Here is a 22,974-nt window from a genome sequence, read left to right as displayed (position 1 = left end):
CTATACCGATAGTTTTTCGGACTCACTATCAATCTCACATCGATAGTTTTTCGAGTTCACTATCAATTCAATTGATTTTAACCTTGGCTCACCGACCACAACCATATAATGATTATTTTTTCAGACTAACAATCAATCTCAAGTTTCTTTTTCCTAAAAGAAACTTGCAAAGAAACAAAAAAATACAATTCAACATAAAACAAAATTAAAAAGAAAAACTCTTTTTGAGCGCGATGAAAAGGCCGAAAGATTGCTCTTTGATGCTTAGTTTACTCTTCCTATAAAGCTGAGAGAATATTGAAGATAGTATCAAAGATAGCTCTTGAATGCCCTCTAAAATTGTGCTTGAATCTCTCTCTTTTCTCTCTTTTTTTTGGATATTCAATGAAGCTCTCAAACTTGAATGATTTCTTCTTTCAATCTATTTTTTTTTCTTTTTTCTTTGATTCTCCACCTTTAAATAGACTTAACAGAGGCTGAAAAAAGTTTCTAGCTATTTGAAAGGGCTGAAGTAGCCATTGTGAGACAATGGAGACAAAAAGCTATAAAATAAAAAATTAGCCATTACAGGTCATTAGGTCGGTCTAGTTTTCTCTAAGTCGGCTCAGTTTCTCACTAGATCGGCTCAGTCTTAAACTGGATCAGCTTAGTGGCATCAGGCTAAAAATACTACTTTCTATTTTTTGTTCTTTCTCAGACTGGATCAGCTTAGATTTTCACTGGATCAACTCAGCTGGCATACCAAACGTGCCAAATGCTATTTTTCAGACTTTTTTTTTAAATTAATTTTTAGACTAGGCTTACCTTCTAAAATTAATTTAATCCTCATTAAAACTTTTTAAATTTGAATTACACATAACTTATACTCAAAATTCTTTGTCATCATCAAAATCAATCTTTGGGTCAATAAGAGATTAGATTTCGATTGGTTTAAGAAGGTAATTGGGCCTCCAATCTTTTTCTCACTAGCTGTCCAAAATAGCCAGCCAAGGATGAAATGTTGGGTGGGGGAAAGGATTGAAAATATGAGAAAAAAGTCAACCCTTCCCATATTTCAATCATTACATCCTAACTTTGTAAAAGAAATTTTATCTTCGAAATTTATGACATACCTGAGTCTTGAAAAAGTTAGGGATATCTAGACCTCATCTCACTTTCAAGCTCTCAAGTGGCCTCTCTTTCGGTATAATTGCTCTATAGGACTTTCACATGAGATATAATTCACCATCTCAAAACTGGATCCTTTCTATCTATAATTCGATAAGCTGCTCCTTACAAGAGAGATTATTATTAAGCTACAAAGATTCAAACCTTGCCACATGACTAAGATCTAACACATACTTTCTCAGCAATGAGACAAGAAACATATTATGTACCCCTACCAAAGCTAGCGGAAGAGCCAAATAATAGCTACTTCTGTGACCTATCTAAGGTCTTGAAAGATCCTATATATCTGGGACTTAATTTGCCTCGAACTCCAAATCTCATTATATCTTTAGTAGGAGATACTTTGAGAAATACATGGTCTCTCCTTTGAAAAGTTAATTCTTTTCTTCTATTATTAGCATAACTCTTTTGCCTACTTTGAGTTGTGAGAAACCTCTTTCGGATGAGTTGGATCTGTTGAAAAAAACATCTCAAGATTTACTCTGCGATAAGCTAAGAACAAGATTCAGGATGACGAACGAAATCCAACGAGTCTAAGAAAAGCCCAAACAAAATCTGGATGGCGAAGATACGTGTGAAGGAAGCCTAGGAGGAGATGGTATGCCCATGGGCCGGTGTAGGCCGACGGCAATGCGGGCCAGGCCCGACAGTGCGCTGGTGCTAGACTAGCAACGCACTAGGCTGGCCCAGGCACGCGTGTGGCCCATGCTAGGGCGCCTAGGCCCGCCTGGGTGTTGTGGTCCATTGTGGACCGCACGCTCTGTTGTAGTTCACAGGCACGTATGGATCGATGGTCATTTTGGTGTGATCAGACGGCCGTCATTACTTGCAGAGAAGATCCAACAGTTGAGACTTGATCTGGGTTTGAACTAGACATCAGAGAAGCGATCCAACGGCTCTGGAGCCAGCCAATCATGATCAGATGGCTCAGATCAAATTTGGGCATGATCTGGACCCTGATTGCACGATCAAATGGCTTTGGTTCGAGCTGATCATGATCGGATGATCCAGATGGGTTCTAGGATTTGATTTGAGCCTCATATCCTAGTCAAATACTATTTTGATGATTTTGAAGGCTATATAGCTCCGATTGATGAGTCGTTTATTGCATATGATAGCTAGTAACATTCTGGTCGTGTAGAGGGGCTTCAAAAGATATTTTAGAGAGTTTTTATGAGAGTTTGGAGCTTCTTATTGAGAGATTTTTGTACAAAAATTGAGTGGTAAGTTTTTCTTATATTTGTTTGATTTTCTTTCTTTCATAGTAAAACTTGCACGCCCTATGGAGGTAAGCTTGAGGTCAATCCATGTTATCTTAATTTTTTATGATATTTTTCTCTCTCTTTCTTTTTTTCTTCCTCCCTCGATTAGTGATATTAGAATATAATAATTGGTATCAGAGCTCGGTTACCGTGGATAAGTGGTACCAGGCAATCCAAGAAGTAGTGTTGATCGAAATTGAAAAAGATAAGCACAATCAAGGTGGTGATCAATCGGTTCGATGGAAAGAGTAATTTCTCTTTGTGGCAAGTGAGAGTGAAGGATGTGCTCATCTAACACGAGTTGATCAATGTTTTCTTATATTAGAAGAAGCCAGCCACCATGAACGAGAAGACTTAAAGTGGCTACAGATGCAGATGGTGAGTATCATCCACCTATACTGAACGAATGAGGTGGTGATTCATATACTTGACGAAACTTCTCTGATGGTGCTATGATCGAAGCTCGAGGAGTTATACATAACAAAGTCCCTCACCAACACTCTCTTCCTTTGGAGGCAGTTCTACCAACTACAGATGGACGAGGGATAGTGCATGCAGGAGCATCTCAACCACTTTCAAAAGATTCTCATCAATCTTCTGAGAGTAGGTGAGAAGGTTAAGGAGAAGACCAAGACATTGATCTTGCTAGTGTCGCTTCCTCCTTCATATGAGTCTTTGGTGACTGCTCTTTTAGTGAAAAAGAGCACCATCAAGATGGATGAGGTTATCGCGGTGGTTCTCTAGAACGAGATTCTCAGGTGAGAGAACCAGACTTCGAGCTCAGATGATGGCAGCTCAGCTTTGGTGGTTTTTGAAAGAGTGATGGCAGTAGACGAAGCAGCAGAGGATTGCGAGGAGGATGATCCATAACTAAGATGAGAGACCCCGACAAGATCAGATGATATCGAGCTATGAGGGCATTGTTCATCTGCTGGATGGATCGAGCTGTGCGATCAAGGATACCAGGACAGTCAGCTGGAGGACACATGATGATGCAATAAGGAGATTGGATGAGGTCTGATACATATCCGATTGCAGACAGAATCTTGTCTCACTGAGCAGACTGAATTCAAATGACTACAGATGGATAGCTGGTGATGGAATCCTGAAGGTTATGCACAGTGATAGGATTATTCTGAAGAAAGAAAAGAGGATAAGAAGATATTACTATCTGATGGGGAGCCTAGTGCGAGTTGAAGCTCCAAAAGCTAGAGAAGTCCAGAGCGAGGTGGAGCTCCAGATGGAGGTAGATCAGGCATGAGATGCGAGACTTAGGAGGACGAAAGACAACATCGCAGAGTGAAGTTTCTATTACCGTAGAAGACTTTCTCGAGTAGATCTTTAGTTAGAGTGGACACAGCCCATAACGGAGGTGGGATCGAGCAACTTGACTTGACTCCCACATTTGTCCATCTATAAGATAGCAGGCATGCCCCAAGACGTGAGGGTGAGATGAATCACAGGCTCTCAAAGATAGATGAAGACTGAACATTGAGTTGAGATGGAGATTGTTGAAAAGAATATCTCGAGATTTGATCCATAATAAGCCAAGAACAAGGTTTAGGATGACGAACAAAATCCAAGAAGCCTAAGAACAGCCTAAATGAAGTTCGAATGGCAAAGATATGCGTGAAGAAAATCTGGAAGGAGATGGTATGGCCCAGGGGCCGTCAAAGGGGCCCATGGGCTAGTGCAGGCCGTGGCGATGCGAGCTAGGCCTGGCAGTGCATTGGCACTGGGCCAACAGCGCATTGGACTGGCCCAGGCATGTGCACGACCCACGCTTGCGGGCACCAAGGCTCGCCTGGGTGTCGCGGTCCACCGTGGACTGCACGCTCTATCGCGACTCACAGGTGCGTATGGATCGATGGTCATTTTGGCATGATCAGATGGCTGTCATCGCTTACGGAGAGCATCTGACAGCTAAGACTTGATCTGAGTTTGAACTAGAGATCAGAGACGCAATCTAATGGCTCTAGAGCGAGCCGATCACGATCGAATGGTCTAGATCAAATTTGAGTGTGATTTGGATCCTGATTGCGTGATCAAACAGCTCTGGTTTGAGTCGATCATGATCGAATGATCCAGATGGATTCTAAGACTTGATTTGAGCCTGGTATCCTAGTCAAATACTATTTTGATAATTCTAAAGGCTATATAGCTCCAATTGACGAGCTGTTTATTACGTAAGGTAGTTGGTGATGTCTTGGTCATATAGAGAGGCTTCAAGAGAGATTTCAAAGAGCTTTTGTGAGAATTTTGAAGCTTCTTATTGAGAGATCTCTATACAAAAATTGAGTGGTGAGTTTCTCTTGTATTTGTTTGATTTTTTTTCTCTCATAGTGAAGCTTGCACGCCCATGGAGGTAGGCTTGAGGTGAATCCATATTATCTTAATTTATTTATGATATTTTTCTTTCTCTTTCTTCTTTTTTCTCTCTCAACAAGTAGTATTAGAGCACAATGGGATCTTATTCACAGTTTGCTGAATAATCTTTGGTTCTAATAATTTTCTTTCTCTCACATCATCCCAATAAATCAGAGATCTACATTTTATCCATATAAGGCCTTAAATGGAGCTATCTGGATGCTAGACTGGTAGCTGTTGTGATAAGCAAATTCCACAAGAGATAGATGTTCATCCCAAGAACCTTTCAAATCCAATATGCAAGCTCTCAACATATCCTTTAGCATCTGAATTGGCCTTTTCGATTGTCCATCTGTTTGAGGATGGAAGATTGTGCTGAATTCCAGCTTGGTCCTCATGGTCCGATACAAACTTTTTCATAATTTAGAGACAAACTTTGAATCTTGATCAGATACTATGGATATAGGATCATCATGGAGTCTCACAATCTCATTAATATATAGCTTAGCCAATATTTCGAATAAGAACCCAACTCGATTGGCAAGAAATGTACTGACTTTGTGAGTCAGTCCATGATCATCAAAATTGCATCATTACTTCTGGAAGTCAGCAGTCCCGACACAAAGTCCATAGCTATATGCTTCCATTTCTATACTAGAATAAGAAGAGACTGCAATGATCCTGCCGGCCTTTGGTGCTCAGCTTTAACTTGCTGACACGTCAGACACTGGATAACATATTAAGCAATTTTCCTCTTCATTCCACTCCACCAAAAAAATTTCTCTCATCTCTATACATTTTCACACCACTAGGATGCACTATGTAGGTGAGTTATAAGCCCCTTCCAAAATCTCTTGTTTTAGTTATAGGTTCTTTGGGATGCATGGTCTATTACCAAATCTTAAAAGGCTATCTTGAACCTGATCAAAGAGATCATCAATTCTTGATAAAGGATATTGATTTCGGATAGTCACTTTGTTTAGCTCTCTATAATCTATGCATAACCTCATGCTTCCATCCTTTTTCTTAACAAAGAGCATAGGGGCACCCCATGGGGAGATAATGGTCTAATGAAGCCCTTGTCTAATAGTTCATGAAGTTGCTCTTTTATCCTCTGTTTGGTACGAAAGATAGATTGAAGGATGGATGGAGGAAATGATGGTTGGATTTTTTATCCATCCTCTTATATATTTGATGAAATATAAAAAGATGGATGGAAATAATTTTTTCCTCTATTTGATATAGGAGGTATGAGAGGAAGGATGGATAATATTTGTATAACATTTTTATTAAACTATTCTTTGATAAAAGTATTATCATTATCAATTTATAATACTTATTTATACTAAAGAAATAAATAAGATATAAACTAATAATCTTTAAAATTTTATAATTATATAAAAAATTTATATAAATATTTAATTTAATACATAATTTTATAAATTAATTATTAATAAATTAATTATATAAATAACTAATTAATTTATAATTTAGTTTAAATAGTTAAATAATATTATACAAATAGTTAATTAAAAAATAGTAAAAATATAAATAGAAAAATAAAAAATAATTTACTTATTTAATTATAATTATAAAAATTATATACTAAAATTAAAATAATGACTAATAGTAGATGATTAATAGTATATATAAAAATATATATATAATATTTTTATAAAAAAGTGAAGTAGTATTATAGCTTTATCAAAAAATTAATGAGGGATAATTTTGTCAATATAAAAATCTATCCTTCAATGCTCCATCCATCCTTCCTTCATCCTCTCAATTAGAGAGGATGCAAATTGATGGGTCAGAGTCGATGGACAATCTCTCTTTTTTCATTCATCTTCTCTATAATTTTTTGAACCAAACAATAAATGAAGAACATCCATTCTTTCAATCCTATCCATTCATCCTCTAATGACCTCAACCAAATACAAGGTTAGTTCTTTCAATTTAGTTGGAGCCATTCGATAAGGAGCCTTAAAGATAAAGAGAGAGTGGACAGAGAGTAAGGGTACGAGAAAGGACTCGAAGCCATCTGCTAGGGAAGAGGGAGAGGGAGAGAGAGAAAGAGATAGGGAGAAGAAGAGAGAGAGGAAGAATAGAGGATAGGAGAGATGGAGGGCCATGATTCTTAGCCTTAGGTGGAGTCAAACCTTTTGCAATAAAGAGGGAGAGGAAGAGAGGGTTAGAAAGTGAGACAAAGGGATAGAAAAGGAGGGGAGGAGAGAGAAAGGAGGAGGTAGGGGCTCTTAGTCACCGGCCTATGGTCTAATCACAAAGTAGAGGATCGGGAGTAGAGGATAGCTCATGTTATCCTTACAAGAATTCAAAGGAAAGAAAAGGAATTTAGAGAGAGAGATGGAGAGGTCAAGCTCGGAGTCTATATAATGACGTGATGACAGGGTTGGGGCTCGACTGCAAAACAAAAGGGAGTAGGAGTTCTTTTTATAGTTGGATGCTATTTATAGGATGGGGTAAAGATAAAGAAACTTTTTTTTTTTTTTTATGGAGGGCGGGGTGGGGGGAAGGGTGGGAAGGATGGCTTACTCAGATTTTAAATAGAGGGAGATAGTGGCCTCTATTTCCTTCAGTCAAATGGTTACCATCTAACACTTTCTTTAGATGAGAATTGATGTGTTTTAAATATTAACCGCAAGCGTACAATATGCAATGTAACACTTTCGATAAGTACGATCGATCCTATGAGAAATTGGATGTTTGAAGTATATTCAAACTTTGCTCGGACGAGCTTTAAAGAAGAAATAGAGAGTTTGCTTGTAACTACTAATGAAGCAGTAAAAAAAAAAATTACAGTAATATATCAACTAAAGGATCTAGAGCTTTTGAATCTACTAAATCAATGATTTAGATAGTCGTTCTTATTGCATCTCATGGGATGTCCTTTAGGTCTTTTTATCTAAGTGCAAAGTGTGAACAAGCATGGACCATAAAAAAACTTAACTCAACTATGATCCATCAAATATTTTGCTTTATCCTAAATATGTGACTCTGCTTTCTTGTGTTGATTCAAGCATAGACCATGAAAGAATTTATCCAACTATGATTTATCAAGGTTTTACAGCAAGAAAGAGTTGAGAACTTTGATCTCTGTTTACTTCTTCTCTTGTATTACCAAAGTATGGGCTATGAAGGGGCTTTAACCTAACTATAACTCATCAAGCTTTTCCACAAGAGAGAAAAAAAGAGGATTTGTAGAAATTATGAACCTTCTACCTGTTACCACTTCTTGCACAGAATCAAGCATGAACTATAAAAGGATTTTAACCCAACTATAGTTCATCAACTCTCTTGGCAAGAGGGAAGGAGAAAGACTCTATACATCAAAAGCATAAAAAGAAAATCAAAGAAAATCGATTTCTAACCATGGTCTAGCTTCATCGCAAATTCTAGAGGAATTGCTTAGCTAGATATGATATGTTTAGAAGCTATAAAATCGATTAAAAATAAGAGAGAAACCTTATACTATTTGTTGAAATTTAATATTGCAAAAAATAAAAGGGATGTAGAAATTAAATAAAAAGGAAAAGAGCAAAGAAATCAAACTACCCTATGTGCTGAAATTAAACTTTACAGAAATTTAACTTGCATAAGTGATAATTAATGAAATATTAAAATAAAATTTTATTGTTGGAATTTTAACTCTGTTACTACAATAAACTCTTTACTCCTAAGCCATTAACAGGACTTGAGGACTTGAAGTTGGATTCAAAATAAAATTAAAGCAAAAAGAAAATACCTAAACTATGATCTCTTCTCACGGTTTTTCTTGCAAAATTTTCTCTCCTTTTGATTATCTCACCTTCTCCTGGCTGACTTTCCTTCTCATATATTGGAAGGATGGAAAAAAATAGGAACAAGATGGCTAAAGAACCTAAGGGATGGAATGAGGACCTTTACAAAAGCTATAGCATGGAGAAAGAGATATGGAGGAGGCATTGAGCTTTATTTATAGGTGTAGGCGGCATAAGGATTTAATTGAGTAAGCAATATGGGATAAAGAATTAAAGATGGAAACAAGGGTGGCTATGCTTTCTTTTAAAGTGTATATGTGAGGGCCATAAATAATGGAAGGTGGAGATTTGTTATAGAGAGCAAGGAGCGTTAGATGGCATTGGATTTGAAAAGAAGAAAGAAAGCTAGTTGGCGTTAAGAAATAGAAGGAGCACGTGGGTTTGTGAAATAAGATGGAGCGCAAGTTGTTTCTTGAAGAGGTGCTAGGGTTTCAATTGATATGGCTTGATGGAGGGCTGCTAAATAATGAAGGGTCTAGATCAAAGGGCATGAAGAGTGAGTGTTAAGATCTTGTGCGTAAAAGAAAGTGAGCGAAGATTATTTGGCATGAAGGAAGTTAGGATATAAAAGGAAGTTTGTTAGGGGGTGTGCTAAAAATAAAGAGGAGAGAATTTTGGGGCGTTAAAGCTTAAAGGCATAAGGCGTGAGGAAGTTAAGCGTACGAGAAAGAAAGCAACGTGGAGTTTGTGGCGTGTAAGAAGAGGGAGGGGTGGAAAAATAATTTGTTGCATTGGTTATGGAGAGGGTGTGCAAGAAATAATATTGGCACAAGTTTGTTGGCATTAAGAAGGAAAGAAAGAAAGAAGATTTGGGCATTGGATTAGTTGGTTGTGAGTTGGCGACTCCTAAAAATAAGGAAGAGAGAGGGCGTTAGGGTTTAATGATGTAGCGCCTCTTTTCTTAGCCCTTGATCAATAGGAGCTTGCTTCTCATCCATCGATTGATTATTTGTGTTCGTACTTGGATTCGTATGAGAGGTTATCTTCTAACCAGGATCTTTGATTTTTAAATGAATATTCCCTAGCCTTTAGATGGAGTACCCTGGATCTTCATGAATAGGCATCCTAATCTTGACCTTTTGATCTGCTTCTATGCTTTTTAGCCCTTCGATGTGTTTCCTTTTCAGTCTATCCCTCAAACTAGTTGTTCTGGTGCACTTGGATATGAGCCAAATCTGATTTTTCTTGATCTTTTAGACCCAATATCTTATTTATTTATAAAATATGATAAGAAGCATCAAATTTTACAAAGATTGAATCAATTATCAGATAATTTAGTGCTTCTAAATTCTATTTAGTATACTTATCAAGAACTATTGACGAACGTGGCTAAACCTGACTGAATCTATAAGTATTGTTGATGCCCTTGCTCACGTTAGAATATGGGTGCTTCTAGTCACATGAACCAGGGACACCCTTCTTCCCTTCTACCATATTGAAGAGGCCAATCCTCACACTCAAAATAGAAGAAGATACATCACAAACAAAACCTTATGAGCAAATAATTTAAATCACCTATACACGTGAAAACAAACTATTTAACCAAACAAAATGCCGATTACCAAATAAAAAACAAGCAAACAAAATGCCTAATAAAGAAAGATGAATTGCATCCAAGGTAAGAAATCAGCTGCCGGTGACTGAGAACATGTTGGGACAACCCCGTCGTCACCTCGCAAAACGAATATGCAAGAGCCGTCCATCATTACCCTCCATCTAATGAGCTTCAACTATGTCCAATTCCCATCAAATAAAATTTTTTCGCTGCACTACGGTTTGTAAAATCAGATGATCAGATTATTTTGGATATCTCGCTTTTGCTAAGCAAAGCTCGTTGTTGCTGCCCACCGGATACATTGCACTTCGACAGCCATACGTAAAATGAGTGGCGGGTGAGGCAAGCTGCAGCCCATCCCCGTACTACCGTGACCTTGTCCTTTTGTTTGTTTTTTTTGGTAGGAACCCGTGCTCATTTTGCTATCCATTTCCAGCCGTAGGATGCACCCAAACCTCAGGATTTTTTTTTAAAAAGAAAAACAAGGAAGAAATATATTAAAAAAAAGGGGAACGTTCTACATCGGACTCGTGGAGTGGGCGTCGAATGGGTTGGTGCTCTCCCTCTGGTCCGAAGCAGGCGGCCACGACAGTCATCTGCTTCCTTACCGGCGTGGCTCTGTTTGTCACCGGCGCCCACCTCTCCTACGTCCACATCGCCCCCCAGCAAGCCCGTACCCGCGCCCGTGACGAATTCGTCCGCGAATTCCTCCGCAAGAAGTACGACTACCCCAAATAATAACAGCGGCTTCCAGGCCCCCTATGCGCTCATCGATGGCTTTGGTTCCGGCTCCGAACTTGGTGGAGTCTTCTGTGATCGCGGAGGTGGACATGGGAGGCGGCTCCGATCCATCCTCCGTCACCATCCGGGCCACCGTCGTGCAGGCCTCCACCGTCTTCTACGACACCCCGCAACCCTCGGTAGTATCTCTCACCCTGATTTGCTTCTTCTACTTCTTTTGGAGCAGATCAACTTTGGGTTCTAGGGTTATAAATGGGACGTAGCTGTTGTTGTGTCTTCTCTACCGTATTTCTTGCTACTTTCTTGGTATAAAGCTTGTACAAGTATTGAATGCCTTTAGCAAGTGAAATGACAAGGGGAATACCATTGCCCGTTAATTGTTGGACATTGTGAATAGCAGGGGAATATGCTTGAGTTGAGATTCTTCATTTGTATGTTTTGATGATATGTGGATGGAGTATTTCGATAGAATTGCAACTCATCGATCCGTGTTATTTTGTTTACGTTGAGACCTGGAGATCGCTAATAGGGAAATAGCCACTATATTTGGAATAAATTGACAAAATGGAAGTCATGTTTGACAGCTGTAGCTGATTAAAATGACTTGAGGTTTTGCTAGTAAGCGAAATTTTAGGGGAATTTGTATGTATTGATGGTTTTTGGTTTTGTTGTGTGTGTTATTAAGTAATTGTGAAATAAGAAAGTGGCAAAAGATGATAATATGAAGCTGGCATTTGCTTGGAAATTTCACCAAGAGAACACAATAATATGATATTAGTATCAATAATACACATCAGCTATACGGCCACGCCATATAGAATATATGGTATAGAGAAAGAAATTTACCACTTTTCTTTCTCCGATACAAATCTTCTTCTTTTTTTTTGTTGGGGGGGGGGGGGGGGGGGGTTGTTGGGGGTGTAAAATCCAGGAAATTCTAAGAAACCATGTTGAAGGGCACCAGAACGATTTGTTTTAGTGGTTTCAGGACAATGAAAAAGAAAAAAATGTATATTTCATTTCTTTATTATTGGTTGCCTATTATGGTGTAGCTAGTCTAACCTGGATTTGCTATTGGGTAATGATATATTTGAGAATGGTGAATCTTTTTGTTAGGATTCTGCTTTTTCTTGGACATACTAATATTGTATTGTTGTTTTGACATTGCTGATCTCTAGCCTTTTCATATTTTGTTCGGTATTACTTAAAACCGAATGAAATGAAAATTGTCAATTGAGTCGTAAATCATGAAAAGACTTTGTTCAAAGAGCGATATATTGCTTCAACTACAATCCTAGTAATTTATATGAGGAATGAGAGCTGATGCTTCATGTTACAAAGGTTTACATCGGCTATTGCAAATGTTATATGGTAGATATTAGATTTCATGACCTTTTTCTTGGGGGTGGGGGTGTGTGGAGTGGGGTTTATCATAATTAACTGTTTCAGGCAGTTACCTGTTCTTCTAGAAGCAGCAAGATAGCTACTTTAAATTGACATGAAGAGGAATTTGGTCTCCTTTTTCAATGTCCTGGTGATGGTAGGGCAGGGAAACCGATGAAACATAGAAGAATAAAATTTCATCATACATCGCGCAGAAGAAACCCTATTAGCCTTTTATGGTGAAAACCAATATAAAACCTCGCTTACTATATGCTGGAAACTTGTTTCACCTCCATGGGCTAAGGCTTCCTTTTGTTGCTGAGCAAGTGGAAGAAAAATAGGTAAACCATCAAAAAAAAAAAACTTGTTCATTGAAGTGATGAAATTCCACAGAAAGTTTTGGAGAAAGTGGTTAGATATGGAAACTATCTTTTCACACTTGCTTGATGTTATTCTCTCAGAATTACAACCTATGAGAGAAAAAGATTTAGGACATGTAGAGAAACTTTTGGCTGCTTATTTTCCTGATATTCATTGTGCCGTGAATTTTCATTTTATTTCTAAATAATTAAAGAAAAGAAAATTCATCTCCAATTGCTTTCTTTTCGCTCATTTCTTAGTGACCAATAGAGCCTAAATCCTCAACTCTATACAATGTTTCAGTTACAATGCGCTGAAAGCAAATTAATGCCTCTGTTCCATAGGTTTTGAACCTAAGATTGATGCATGTATCAGTCGAAGCCTCTCCATGGTATGCGACAATAGGGCAAAACAACCATCTTTCATGTTCTTAACCTTATTGTTTGAGTAAGGTTTTTCTTCCTAGTGGTTGTTATATGAAATCTAGAACTAATTCTCACAATTATTTCTTGCAGATAAAGCAGAGAGACTAATTGCAGAGGCTGCTGCATATGGATCACAATTAGTTGTGTTCCCAGAAGCATTTATTGGTGGTTATCCTCGTGGCTCTACCTTTGGTGTCACCATAGGTAGTCGTTCAGCCAAGGGAAGAGAGGAGTTTCGGAAATATCATGCTGCAGCAATTGATGTGCCTGGTATTCTCAAACATCATACATATTCCATTCATCATTCTCTGAGGTGCTAGATATGCGATCATGATTATTGACATACTAGTATACTATATTGGATGTTTCTTGTCTGTATAAGTTATTTGCAAACATTTAGAATTAGTAATTCTAATAAGGAGCCTCTCAAATGCAGAGGTTAGAATGGGGATTCTTGATATCCAATAATGTGGTTAACACCTTTGCCACGAGTAAATGCGTTTGCTACATAACATATCTACAGTTGCATGTTTCTGAAATTTTGGATCCTTCAAAGATAACCTCAACCTCTCTATTGGTATTTTTTATGTATTTTTTGCTAAAGATTTTATTCTATCATCATGGAGGTTTATTTAGTTGCCAAGCAGAAGTCATTGGTTTGCAAGGCTTGTTCTGAATCAAACTTGTCTCAACCTGAATTCTGCCTGTAACAGGTTGGTATGCCCCAAAGGGGGTGGTTCGGGTCAAGACAGCCGACATTGGTGCTTCCACTATCCCTGGAAATCATTTTGCCTTGCATACTTTTGTATGATAAGAATGTGAGTAGTTTTGCCAAGTACAGAAGAAGTTTGGCTTGTGGCTATATACACATTAAGCACCTAATAGATGACGATGATAAAACATTTTATCTGTCCCTTGAGCCCACAAACAGTCATGCTTTCTTGCATCTGCACTTTCTTCTCTTAGCATTTTTGATACCTAGATGCTTCTACCTATATTGTAACTGGATGTTGAAAATGCCTTTTTCTACTTGGTCACTTGATGTTGTAAAGGTCTTTGCTAATACCAGGGATCTTTAAATTCAGGTTGTGCTTTTGGATGCAATTAGATAAAAAGGACCATCTTATAGGGCTGGATCACTAGATTAATGTGTCAACCTTGTTACCCTCTATCTGTCTCTCTCAAAAAGAGAGGGTTTCAACCTTGTACTTGGGACTAGCTCCCTGCAACTTAATCTTGAAAAACAGCTATATATTCCTTTTGAGATGCGTGCCTTGAGGCTCTATGATAGGTGACCAGAGAAAAATTCTGTAGGTAATGTCTTGCGAGACATCAACACGTCTATAATCAAGGTTTCCTTCCGGTTTTTTCATGGCACAGGATTTCCCACTCTTGCATATTGATACTTGAGATGGTGGATGCCCCATCCTGTCTCGATTCATTTTCTAATCCGTACCATCCCAGCCCATTTCTTGATCTAAGGTCCTAGTTCATTCTTTGTTTCGTCCAGTTCTAGTCCATTTCCAGACTCATCCTATCCCAACACTTGGGATAATGCCCCATCCCAACACAGGGGACCATGCGATGCCTTGTTGTCTCATTGGTATTGAAAACCTTTTTTTCATTGCTAATTGCAATCATACGATAGAGGCTTTTTGTTTGATTAGATTCAATTTGGCCCTTCTTTTGGATGATTAAGCTAGCATCATGTAAAGGAGCTCAATGTTGAATGGGTTTTGTGCAGTGGAAGTTGTTGATGCAACCATTTACTTGTTGATTTATTGATGTTGCATGGAAAACTTATCATGATTTCATTAAGTTTATAGTTATCTTCAAGTTAAGGTGGTGGCCACACTTAAACAAAAGACTTTGCCAGATAAACTTTCCTTAATGATGCTTTAATTACAAATACCATGATTTCTTTTAAGACGTAGATCAACACCTAGATATGGAACTTCTGTCTTGATCGCCCATCAACTGCATACCGGCAAAAGGTGCAGTTGGGAGAATCATAATATTTTATGGAAAGAACCTTTTGAATTCTACCATTTGGTTTATAATTAAACCTCCTAAGCAAGCTAGCAAATAAACCAGCTTCCCACCCTCCATTTCCATGAGGAATTACAATTTCACTTCTAATATCTGTCCAATGAGCTAAAATAACAATTAATTTGCTGGCTACATTTTGCAGACTGAAAAGCACAGCGCAAGGGAAATATGTTTACTCTCACCATGCCTCCTTACTCAATGTTCTGTGTTTAGCATTTGCGAGAAAGGCCCTATAACTTTCAAGATTTTTCTCAAACGGCCAAAGTAGATTCTGGCATTTGCATTGTCCAGGGCAGCATTTGAAAAATGTATATCTTTGCCCTAATTTTGTGGACTATACTTACCTAGTGCTCGTGGGTCCTGTGCACATAGCTGAATTCATTGGTATTTCGCCCGCAAAGAAGGATTAACCAGCCTTGGATGCGCTGTGATTCAGATTCACCCCTTTTCCGATTTCTCTGTCTTATTTTCTTGAATGAAAATCAAAGCGAGCTGCAATGTTATGTACCCCATTCGAGGGCAAGTAGCCTCCTCCCAAAGGAGTCACAAATATATATATACACTTATTTGAGGGATTTAAGTTTAGAAACAATTGATGATAAACCTGTTGAGATAGATTGATTGTGGTGAAGTGCAAAAGTGATACCTATATTTAAGGGTTTTTAGTTTTAGTTTTAGTGAGGAAGGACTTGGAAAAAACTTGCTATGGTTTGGATTATGTCTTTGGAGAGTGACAGAGAGAGGAGCAATTATTTATCTGAAGACAGTAATTTTTTATATTATTTTATTAGTGACCTTAAAAATAAGGGAGGTTTGAGGAGGCTGGTTAAATTGGTGGCAAAGTGCCATTATGTAAATCTCCCCATTAGTTTTTGGGTTTTAAAACTAACATTTATCCAATTCCTTTGATGATGTAGTATCTTTTATAGCAGGAAATTGCAAATAAACTTTCAAGGACATTTATTACATATGGCCATTTAATGATACTAATGAAGTCACCTTCTCTTAAAAAATGCCTTTTCAAATGTACTGCGCCAAACACATCCAGAGGATCATTCTTTGTGCTTCTAAAAAGCCTTTCACCTTTGGTTCTTGAGATGTTTAGAATGTTCTTGCCCACGATCCCTCATCTCACCTTTGTCAAACAAGGGAAGCTATGAGGATGTCTTCATCCAGTCAGGGTGTTACACTAAAACTTGTTGCTTTCAGGACATAGTCATTTGCATCTTTAGATATCCTTAAAGCCCCTGGCCACTGACCACTATCTTTGGTGAATATTATATTAGGCGCGTGCACACAGATACATGCATGCAATACTTCATCTCTAGAGTTAGGTATGCATAACTAATTTGGAGCTTTTATTGCATCGACCTTGGCTTTGGAGAAATAAAGTGGTAAGTAATACTAGTATGGCTTGGTGGGGTCATAGGAGCTGCAACCTCTTCTATATTGAAGTGAGAGTGCAGGTACACCTTTATTCTGGATTCTATCTTGTCATAATTTTTTGATTTCCAAATCCTTAAAATATTAGTCTTTAAGTTTGTATCATTTTGGTTAAAAACATATATCTCTAACTTTCTTAAAGTTGTCTGCATTTTTCTCTATAAAATTTATCATGAAGAGTTTTTTTCTCCCTAAAGTCAGATGTTTTTCATTAATCTTTAAATTCTTGCGCTTGAAGTAGCATAATTTGCTTCCTCTGATACATGTTTAGCAATGTTAACTCATCCAATTCCTATTGAATAGGCCTTTTTGTTATGCTGGTTTGCTTGAATGCTTTGCTTCTTTTTTTTTTTTTCGATTTTCAGATTATTCTCAAGTGGATTATTTGGATATCAGAACTGGAAAACACCTGCTACAAGTCTCAGCTTTGATTTCTCACTGACCATTTTAATTGGACACAAGCACAAATGGTATTTAATCTCTGTGGATAAACTAGCTGCTGGCATCGTGCATTAAGCCTACTTGTTGTTGTTGGATAAAAGCAGCAAGGAATGTTGGCTTGGACAGCTTGAAAAACCTTATGCTTCTTATTGAGTCAATTTGGTTAGCTTTTAGATACTCTAAGTCAAAATTCTCAGCACTCTCCAAAATTTTGTTCTTCTATGGTCCATGTTTTTTTGATGATCTGTGCATGATTAGATAATGACTTCCCAGAACCTTCAGAGCTTCAGTTCAGGAACGAACAACCTTCACCTAATAGTGTAATTATAAACATAAATATAAATCTTTAGTACTGCAATGATTTTGTTGTACAATTATTGTCTAGAACCCTTTTAACTAAGAATCTTTCCATAACTATTTAGTACATTCAAAACTCTGATATTTGAATAGTTAAATTGATCATCTGACTAACACTGAGCCACCAACCATGAAATGCCATGAATTTGCATATTGTTGTTACTTCAATTTTCATGGAAGATTTGTGATATTTTCAATATTTACATAATTACATCTAATGTACAGGTCCTGAAGTTGACCGCTTGGCAGCAATGGCTGGAAAATATAAGGTCTTTCTAGTAATGGGTGTGATTGAGCGGGCCGGATACACACTTTATTGTACAGTTCTCTTTTTTGACCCGCAGGGTCAATACCTGGGAAAGCACCGCAAACTCATGCCTACAGCTTTGGAACGTGTAATATGGGGATTTGGAGATGGATCTACAGTTCCTGTTTATGAAACTCCACTTGGAAAGATTGGTGCTCTCATATGCTGGGAGAATAAAATGCCACTTTTAAGGATGGCATTGTATGGTAAAGGTAAGCATTTCAATTTTGTTTGTTATTTAGTATTGTTATCTAATTTTTCCTTAATAATTGCTGTAGATAAGTATTAGAGCTTGATTAGTCAACTAAGGCATCCAAAAGGTTCAGTTGATTCTCACATGCAAAGAAAAATGTTTCATCTTTACAATTGGTTGTATGCATTATACTTTTGCCTATGGACCTACAACCAGTGCAATATTATTTAGAATCTACATTTACTAAGGTTGTTCTGTAGGTTCACTTGCATTGGACTCTTCTGCTCTTTAAAGTGTTGATTATCTTGTTATCCATGCACAGTTATATATCAGGCTTGATTAAAATGCATCGTGTCAACTGAACTATTTGTTCATTGATCTTACCTATCTTTTCCCTCATTTCTGTGCACTATTGATTTTGTCCCCTTCTATATCTTTTCCTATCATAATACAATTCTGAAGCCTTCTATTACATGGTCCCATTGTTTAAGGTTTAGTTCAGACCACATTAGATTGCACTATTGCAGTATGTTTCAATGTGATGCAGAGGAAGGGAATGCATAGGGATGGTACTCATAAGTGGTGTAGCATAATCTCTGAATGCAAAATTCACAACATTTAATCAAGGCTAAACCATTCTGTCACTTGCCTTTCTTGTTTCCACCTAATATCCACTTTCCACACAATCTTAGATTGCTTTCTACCTGTCTATTTTCCATACAACCTTAGATTGCTTTCTAACCATCTTCTTTTAACTGTCTGCCAATCTTATTGTGAGCATGTTTTAATTTTTATGTCCTACAGGCCACACTATAAGTCACTTAACATGAATGTGACGACCTAGTTGTGGAAAATCCATCCTTCTTCGGTATGTCTACTAAGAATCCAAACAGAGCATCAAAAGATGTGTTAGAACTTAGAAAAGTCATGTCAAACACAATGCGAACTAAAAGTGCTTGAAAATGGAAAATAGATCAATGAAACAAATAAAAGGGAATGAGATGACACCATCATGCTTTGTTGAAGTGTTGGTAGAATCTCAGTTAAATCTAATTAAGGCTTGCAAAGGATGAGGTTCATTTTGAATTTGAAAAAAGAGTTATTTACGCTCAGCAAGGAATTTGGTAGAAAAGGAAAATTGTGAGAAGAAATGAATAGGGAAAAGAGAGGGTTATAATTGTTGTTATTGTTTTCTTTTTACTTGAATTTAATTGCAGATTTGGCATGCTTTACCATTTTTCTTTACATCTGTCTTGATTGGGAGTTGACGAAAAAAAGGAAAAAACTAAGTTAGTCTAACCCATGTACAAATTGAAATTTTTTACTAATGAGTCATCGCCCATGTTTGATTATACACAGCCAAAAATCTGAGTCCAAAGAGATTGTCCTCTCATTTTAAAGAAGCCTCCGCTGTCTTGAACCTCTGCCTTTCTGAACGTTGTGCAAAATATACACTTACAGAACTTTAACTTCAAATTGATTCTACACATGGTACATAGGTTCAAGAAGATTCCTATATCCATATGATTCTGATTCATACAGAAAAACCTTCTCCTACTTAAACCATCCTAAGTTCACAAGACACAACTGCATCTATCAACCTCTTCCTATAAAAGACCCTTTTATTACATAGTTCCTTTATCTACTTCAAAGGCACACATTTCCACACTTCTACCATCTGCATGAGACAAGAAATTCTTGAAGGCTTATAAACTTTGCCAAGCAACTAGGTTATCATAATACACAATCCCACCCGGGTTGATGATGATACACAGTCCATTTTTTTCGTACTTAAACACCATCATTTATGGTTGAGAACCATGTCTTATTATCACTTTATTATTCGGTGACTACATGAATGACTGTGTTTGAATCTTGTTCTTTTGTTTGTGTATATTGTAGAATTATGAGAATTCTTTAGGAGTACAGGCAAGGGGCAGCATATATAATGGAAGGGTTTCACTTTAGGCCGTGGAACGATGATGGTACTTGTGTCTTGTGGTTTTTGGATGGTCTGTTAGTGGTAGGCTTCATATCTGTGTGGGAACTAAATAGGTAAGTTATGTATTGTTGAGTCCATGTACTTTGATGTAATTCACTTCAAATGCTATCTTCAGGCTTTAGTCTTAATTTGGGAAAGACAGTAGTTGATGACTAAGTGTTCTTTAGAAAAAGTGGGATAAATCTTGTTCTTACCAAGTTAAATTGGTTAAGTCTAGGTTAGAACAAAAAAGGATCTATGTCAATTATCTAGGATTTTGAATTAGTGAGTCATTCTTAGAAGTTTTTGTTTATTCTTTGCTAAGATGGATACAAAAGATACAAATATGGTATGGCATGTGGGAGAGTGAAGGCATGCCAAATCTCTAATCAAGCCTTGGTCAACCCTTTTCTATTCTAAGATGCCTTAATCAAATCCTAGTCAACCTGTTCATAACTAAAATGATACCTTGAGCCTTGATCAACACCTGCTCTAGATTCTAGAAATGCTTGATGAAACACCACAGAAAACCAAGGATTTCTTATTCAAGCCCTGGTCATGTTAGGTCAAAGTTCTAGAATCCATAAGATATCCAATCATATGCCAATTGTAGAATGGATTTGACCTACATACAGTCTATCTATGTAATCAATTTTCTGCAATCAAGTTTTAATTTTTCCTTCTGTAGCCTAATTTGTCTTCCACCGCAAATATAAATGAACCCTAGTATATTTTAAGCATGAAAAGAATCCAGTAAAAACCCCCACCCCTTTTCCTCTTTACTTCTCTAAGACCAGCTATTTGTCTCTCTTAAATTTTTCTGTCATTCAATATTCTTCTGCAATGGGGCAGTCGCATGCGTGAGCAGCTTTCTAGGCCGCTACAACCAAGGTTGGAAAACTCAGATGGATGTTTGTTTTGGTTGGACATTATAAGTTTTGGTTCTAACAACTTAAGCAGTTCCAATGGATTTGGCTCTAGTTTTGCCAATATTAATTGATGAAATTTCAGTTAATATTAGAAATATAGAAGATATAATTAAAAATGAAATTAGTCAAGAAAATAAATTTGGCATCATTTAAAATATTTTATATTGCTTGAGACCTTTGAATGAATCATTCAGTGTTTTCACGGCAAGACATTTTTTTTTTTTTTTTGGGAAAACATATTGTAAAAAATTAGATGTACAGTGTATTAAACACTTTATATGTTGATGCTCATGCTATTTTAGTTTTAGGAAAGCTGAGCATATGTCAAGAGATTTAATTCACCCAAAATATTATCAGAGTTTAAACTAGATGAAATAATTTTCCTCAAAAAAAAAAAAGATGAAATATTTACTTATGCTGGAAAAAAAAGAATAAAAGGGGTATGTAGCTCATGTACGCAATGAATTTGGCCTCATAAGTTTTGGTTGAAAATAGGAAGGCAACTTGAATTTTAGAGAATTGGATTTTAACACGTAAGTTTGTCATTGAAATTCGGATGATCCGTCTGTTAAATCAATGTGTTAAAGCAAATGTAAGGTGCATAGATAATGAAGTGGAAACAACTTGAATGTTGTGCTGAAATATATGCTGCAAATGAATCAATTTTAGCTATTGTTGAGTTCGCATTCTTTTCTTAAGATTCTTTTCTTACAACTTGTCCAACTGTTTATTCAGTTGCTAATAAATTCTTCGTGATGTGCTGCAGGTATTGAGATATATTGTGCTCCCACGGCTGATGCCAGGGATGTCTGGCAGGCTTCAATGACCCACATTGCACTTGAGGGCGGATGCTTTGTTCTGTCTGCTAACCAGTTTTGCCGAAGAAAAGACTATCCTCCCCCACCCGACTATATGTTTGCAGGAGTAGGGGATGAACCTTCACCAGATTCTGTTGTATGTGCAGGAGGAAGCGTCATCATTTCACCATCTGGTGCGGTTCTAGCAGGTCCAAACTATGAAGGAGAGGCCCTCATCTCAGCTGACCTAGGTACGGCAAATACTGCTGTGAATGATGTGTTGCCTTATTGTGATATTTGCAGAATGAATATAGAATATGATAACGGATGATGCATGCATGCATGCATTTGCATGGTTAATCGTAGTCTCAAGTCTAGTTTCTGAAAAATTACTTTGGTACATTAACCAGAAAGTTCAACTATAATTTATATAGCCTAAAACTAAAAAATAATAAAGAAATGACAAGTACTGAAGATTTTATGTGGTCCATAGGAAGTCAATCATTGGAGAGGCAATGACAGCATGCAAGAGCAACAACGGAGGCAACAGCTTATAACATCCTTAGCCTGTAGTACAAGAATAATTTAGTCATAACTTGCGAATAAGTTATGAATTGTCTGTAAATATTTTGCATTTCATACTTCGTAAATTATTTTACTTCCTGGGAATAGGAAATCATTCAGCTAATTAAATACTCTTTGGATTTTTCAGCGATTTGGACGATATTGTTACTGTGGATTTAAGTGAGGATGTCTTTTCCTTTTAATTTATTTTTACAACACGATGTGCAGACCTTGGAGAAATTGTGAGAGCCAAGTTTGACTTCGATGTGGTGGGGCACTATTCAAGGCCTGAGGTGCTGAGTCTGACTGTTAAAGACCATCCACAGGACCCTGTCTTATTTGCTTCTGCTGCGAAGACAGAAAACTCACAAAAATCCTAGTCCTCGCTAGCATATTTGCTGTTTGTCGTGTATCATGTACCACTTTGCCGGACTGTAATCTTCTAAAATATGTGTGAACGTGGACTATTTATGCTCATCCATGCCTTGCTAAAAGATTTCTACTACGTGTCTCCGAGTTTACGGTGGTTGTTTCTTGACATGCTGGAACAGAGGGTACGGCTTTGTTAAGTATATGTTGTAGCATTGTTACTAAAAGGTAATCTATGAGATCTACCGGACTCTTTCAGTTGGGGCAATGACTGGTGGAATGTAAAACCATTCAAAGTGCAGCTAGTTGCTCTAAATGCATCCCCCGACTGTTATAATAGGACTAAATAAAATAACAAGGACAAATTAGAGAAACATGTGAATATTTTAATATTTTTTCAAATAAGAAGAGTCCGTGTAGGACTAATTTCGGAGAGGGTTGGTGCACCAGTTGCTTGTTATTGTTT

At 37.3% G+C, this 22,974-nt stretch overlaps 2 protein-coding genes across 4 annotated transcripts; both read left to right on the top strand.

Annotated features, from left to right (window-relative positions):
* Positions 1–10,715: 10,715 nt before the first annotated feature.
* LOC105042779 (uncharacterized) lies at positions 10,716–22,644 on the top strand. The gene is made up of 5 exons (XM_010920098.4): positions 10,716–11,089; positions 13,169–13,348; positions 17,594–17,887; positions 21,545–21,826; positions 22,368–22,644. The coding sequence occupies exon 1, from the start codon at positions 10,716–10,718 to the stop codon at positions 10,905–10,907; it is 192 nt and encodes a 63-aa protein (XP_010918400.2). The 3' UTR covers positions 10,908–11,089; positions 13,169–13,348; positions 17,594–17,887; positions 21,545–21,826; positions 22,368–22,644.
* On the top strand, positions 10,931–22,644 carry LOC140850803 (bifunctional nitrilase/nitrile hydratase NIT4B-like). 3 transcript variants are annotated; one of them, XM_073256599.1, is made up of 6 exons: positions 10,931–11,079; positions 11,137–11,147; positions 13,169–13,348; positions 17,594–17,887; positions 21,545–21,826; positions 22,368–22,644. In XM_073256599.1, exons 1-6 carry the CDS (start codon positions 10,931–10,933, stop codon positions 22,517–22,519), a joined length of 1,068 nt encoding a protein of 355 aa, XP_073112700.1. In that variant the 3' UTR covers positions 22,520–22,644. The 3 variants fall into 3 exon arrangements, with proteins under 3 accessions (XP_073112700.1, XP_073112701.1, XP_073112699.1); XM_073256600.1 differs by lacking the exon at positions 11,137–11,147 and adding an exon at positions 11,267–11,282 and having other exon boundaries at positions 10,931–11,089; XM_073256598.1 differs by lacking the exons at positions 10,931–11,079; positions 11,137–11,147 and adding an exon at positions 13,005–13,044.
* Positions 22,645–22,974: the final 330 nt, after the last annotated feature.

The sequence above is a fragment of the Elaeis guineensis genome, chromosome 4 (genome assembly GCF_000442705.2).
Source record: "Elaeis guineensis isolate ETL-2024a chromosome 4, EG11, whole genome shotgun sequence".
NCBI lineage: Eukaryota > Viridiplantae > Streptophyta > Magnoliopsida > Arecales > Arecaceae > Elaeis > Elaeis guineensis.
This window is presented reverse-complemented; position numbering and strand designations above follow the sequence as displayed.

What these genes read in the sequence shown, in the direction of transcription:
- LOC105042779 (XM_010920098.4), top strand. Translation starts at nt 10,716, where the DNA reads ATGGGTTGGTGCTCTCCCTCTGGTCCGAAGCAGGCGGCCACGACAGTC.
- LOC140850803 (XM_073256600.1), top strand. Translation starts at nt 10,931, where the DNA reads ATGCGCTCATCGATGGCTTTGGTTCCGGCTCCGAACTTGGTGGAGTCT. An exon ending in TGCAGCAATTGATGTGCCTG is followed by an intron (nt 13,349 to 17,593) that starts GTATTCTCAAAC and finishes TCTAATGTACAG; the next exon opens with GTCCTGAAGTTGACCGCTTG. An exon ending in CCTCATCTCAGCTGACCTAG is followed by an intron (nt 21,827 to 22,367) that starts GTACGGCAAATA and finishes CACGATGTGCAG; the next exon opens with ACCTTGGAGAAATTGTGAGA.